Here is a 3,863-nt window from a genome sequence, read left to right on the forward strand (position 1 = left end):
GCCACCAGAGCTCCCATTGCTTGATTTAGTTGGCTTGAAATGCAAGATAACCTGCACTCTGGAAGTGGCTGGGTCACTGTCTTCAAAGTCATTCTGGAGACTCAGGCCCCTGATGCTCCCCTGACCCACACAAAACCTGGAAAGCACACCAAATATGAGTCTGCCTCCCAACCTTCACCCCTCACCATTTAGGGTCCACCTCGGGACTGTTGGAGAACTCTTAAAGCCCTGATAGATCTAACTCTTCCCACCACACACTCACCACCTTGCCACTGAGTAACCTGGCTGTGGAAAAGTCCCCCCACCCTGCCACATCCTCTGCATGGGCTGATGTGGAGGTGCATGGGGGAGGGTTGCCTGTATCTGTGGCCTCCCTGGTCTCCCAGCTGTGCAGATGTCCTGCTCGTCAGGATGACTGTCTTGACCACCATTCTGTCTGTCTGCAGGTCTTTCTGCCCAGACTAATCCTGCTTTTCTGGAGCATCCTGCCCTGGTACTAACTACCTCCACTGTGTGACCCAGGTTGAGATGGGTCTGTGCCACCTCATGTGGAGCCCCAGGTGTGGTGCCTGCCGACTTGCCTGTCACTGTCACCTTGGTGCTCACCCTGACTCTCCCTCCTCCTGGTTCTCCGTGCTTCCTCAGACCCTGCTGGAACAAAAGCAGCCACATGGGGATTATCCAGGCAAAAAGAGGTTAAGGAACTGATGAGTAGGGCAGATGAGAACACAGGCTCTGGTGTAAGTCATTCCAGGATACATATCCACCTTATCATCTATGAGCTTTGTGACTTAGGGCAAGTAACTCAACCTCTCTGGGCTTCACATATGAACAGGATCCTCATTATAGAGTTGTTATGTGAATAGATCAGCTAATGCATGAAAAGCACTTAGCACAGCAAGTTAATACACGCATAGTCAATGTTAACCATTACTATGTTTACGAAGGAGGAAAGAATGAAGACACTTTTATGGGTAGAATTCTTGGTTAAAAGCCAAGAAACCACAGAAAGCAAACGCAAGATAAAAGAAGAGGACGTTAGTTTGCAGCTAGGTTCCAGGAGGACCTCAGGGCCAGGCTGTCCCCAGGAACAGAGGGAGGCTGTGCAGGAAGAAGGGACATACACATAGTGTGATAGGCCCTCTTTGGAAAGAAATGAGGCTTAGTGGCCATAGGGACAGTCTTCGGACTGGTGTGCACAGACCTGGGGCCCAAGCTGTGTGGACACTGTGTGTGCACAGGGGTATGGATCTGTGCAGACACTGGACTGAGACTCCTTAGCAGGGTGAAGAGTGCACACATGTGGGTGCCGGTGTCCAATGGCAGGGACTGCCAGCCACTCTTTGACACCTGTGCCACATCAGCAGTGGGTGGAGGCAGAGTGCTAGCTGAGGCCAGAGCTATAGGGATTTGCTGAGGCTTCTGAGCACAGGAAGTGCAGACTGGGTCCAGTCTCCACCTAGATGTGGCTCTGTGGGTTGGGGCTTGTGTGGCAATGGCTTGGTGTGGGGGGAAGCAGGGGACAGGAGCCACTACCACACCCACAGGGTGCAGATGCCAGGACTGGATAGCTGGGCAGGCTCTGGCCTGGGGTGGGAGCTGGCTGCAGCCAGTTTGGGCTGCCCTTTCCTGGTCTTGGCACTGGTTGCACATAAGCCAGGCAGAGATGGGTTGCTGCCACCTAATGGCCAGGAGTTGCAGCAGGGCTTGGGGAAGACAGGCTGTAGACTTCCCGGAGGTGTTTTGGAAGAAAGGCACTTGACATCCCGACACCCCCCCTTCTTTTTCTCAACCTTTTCCCCACTTCTCAGGTTCTTCAGTCTGCCAAGGAACAAATTAAATGGTCATTACTGAAATGAAGGCTGTGGATTTAAGGCTTCTTGCCGCCGGACCATTTCCTGAATCCTGGAAAAAGCCCAAAGACCCCAGACAGGAGAAACTCCTCTGTGTCCCCAGACCCCTCCCAGAACTGACTCCTGAGATCTCTGCCAGGGAGTCTGAAATGCAAAGGTTTGGCCCTAGCACTGAGTCACCCCCTCTCACTTCCCTTTCCCGCCCACTGAAGCATGCATAGGAACCAGCTAAGCTGCCTTAACTCAGGCCTTAGGCACCTCTGGCCCAGAGCCCTAATAAACCTGCTTTTGTCTCCTGACCAAGAGAGTGTGCGTGTGCGTGTGCGTGTGTGTCCCAGATCCAGGGCTCATGCACTGCTGTGTTATCCCGGTGGTTGGCGGGGTGGGGGTGGGGGGCGAGGAGGGTAGGGGGATGTCAAGGGGAAGGGGACTATTTAACAGAGTGAGAGGAATAACACTGATACCATATAGCCCCATATGTCGTGGAGGTGGGCTGTGTATGATTGTGTGACACGGTAAAAGAGTAATAGTGGACAGAACAATGCATACTTCCTGAAAGGGAAGGCTGGTGCCCCGATTTTGTGTGTGTGTGTGTGTGTGTGTGTATGCAGTACACACATGGTGGATCTGTCGGGACTCCTTGAGACATTTTTTTTTCATTCCTAGCCTCCAGAGGGGAAGGGAGTAAGGCTTCCTCCGGACAAACTGAGGAACAGCATGACTGTTTTTCTTGGCATCCCTGGAACCACGGAATTCCTGTACTGGCACATACCCTGGGCGGGCACTTTAGCCCCGCAAGCTTGCCTTTGCTCGGTCCAGGTCCTGGAGACGGGGAAGCATCGGTCAGCCCTCACTATGCACGTGTCCAGTGCACCCAGCGCGATCCATCGGCTGTGAAGGATTGCAGGTCCGGAGGGAGAGGAGGGCGGAAGGGGATCCCAGGGACAGACGGGAGGAATGTAGATGCATTTCTGTGAGAAGTGAGTCCTCTTCTCCCTCCCTCTGTCCCAGAACTTCGGAGTCTCGCTTTCTTTCTCTGACATACACACTTTCTGAGTCCTCTAGCGTGCGTAACGTTCCCTCTCCGCACGGCTTGTTTCCCTCCATCCCTTGCGGACTTCAGAAGCCAGTTCACATCCCGCCCGGCCCCGCCCCTCGCAAGCAACGCTCGCCGCGGGGAGCTCCGCCCCTGAGCAGCATCCGCGATCCTGTAGCGCCACCTGGAGGGAACCGCGGTAAATGCGGAGCTCTCTCCAGGTCCCGCTCGCCTGCTTAACTCCGCCCCCAGGCGGAACCGACCGCTGCTCTAGAGTTCCTCACTAGTTTCCTTGGCCAGCGACTTGCCGTTGCCCTAGCAACCAGCTCCTGTGGTCGCCCTGTGAGTCCGGCGCCAGCGTTGCCACACTAATTTCCTCCAGCCGCTACAAATAAGAAAGTGACGAGTCCCGGGTGTTAATAGAGGCTGTCCCTGTGGGTTATCACGTCCTACATTCTAAAACCCCCTAAGGATTGAGTATTTATATAGGGCATAACTACTTCGATATAATTAGAGAAAAAATGATAAAAATATAGTTATGTAAATAAACATATACACTGTAAACATTGTATATACAACCCATTCCAGTAAAAAATGCAAGAAGCAACACTGAAGGTGGGAAAAGTGTATACAATTAAATACCCTAGAGTTTAGGGACTAGTATGGCGACAGGAAATGAAACATTCTCCAGAAATACTTTGGTAAATATGCGACCACACCCAGTGGCTGGCTCCAGCCACCGCCCCTAAGGAACCGCAAAGACTGGAGGGGCAAAATCGCTTCCTAGCAGCCCAGGCACGCCTTCCTTGGCCCAGCAATTCCAGTTGTGCTGGGACCGGAATGAGAAGAAACAGGCAGGAGGGGTCAGGTGCTTCACACTGAATCCTGTGAGCTAAGTGATGCTATCCCTATTTCACGGAAAGGAACACTGAGGGTCGGAAAGATTAAGAGCGGCAGTTTTCACAGAGCCCGGC

At 53.1% G+C, this 3,863-nt stretch overlaps 1 protein-coding gene across 1 annotated transcript in view; it reads left to right on the forward strand.

Annotated features, from left to right (window-relative positions):
• The window catches only part of COPZ2 (COPI coat complex subunit zeta 2), a 13,655-nt gene extending 11,796 nt beyond the window's left edge, over positions 1-1,859 (forward strand). Inside the window, exon 9 of the mRNA XM_007941976.1 lies at positions 1,812-1,859. Coding sequence (XP_007940167.1) covers positions 1,812-1,859 — 48 coding nt within the window. The remainder of the gene's footprint in view (positions 1-1,811) is intronic.
• The last annotated feature ends 2,004 nt before the right edge of the window (positions 1,860-3,863 follow it).

The sequence above is a fragment of the Orycteropus afer genome, unplaced genomic scaffold (genome assembly GCF_000298275.1).
Source record: "Orycteropus afer afer isolate SDZICR_OR568_19922 unplaced genomic scaffold, OryAfe1.0 scaffold00085, whole genome shotgun sequence".
Taxonomy (NCBI): domain Eukaryota; kingdom Metazoa; phylum Chordata; class Mammalia; order Tubulidentata; family Orycteropodidae; genus Orycteropus; species Orycteropus afer.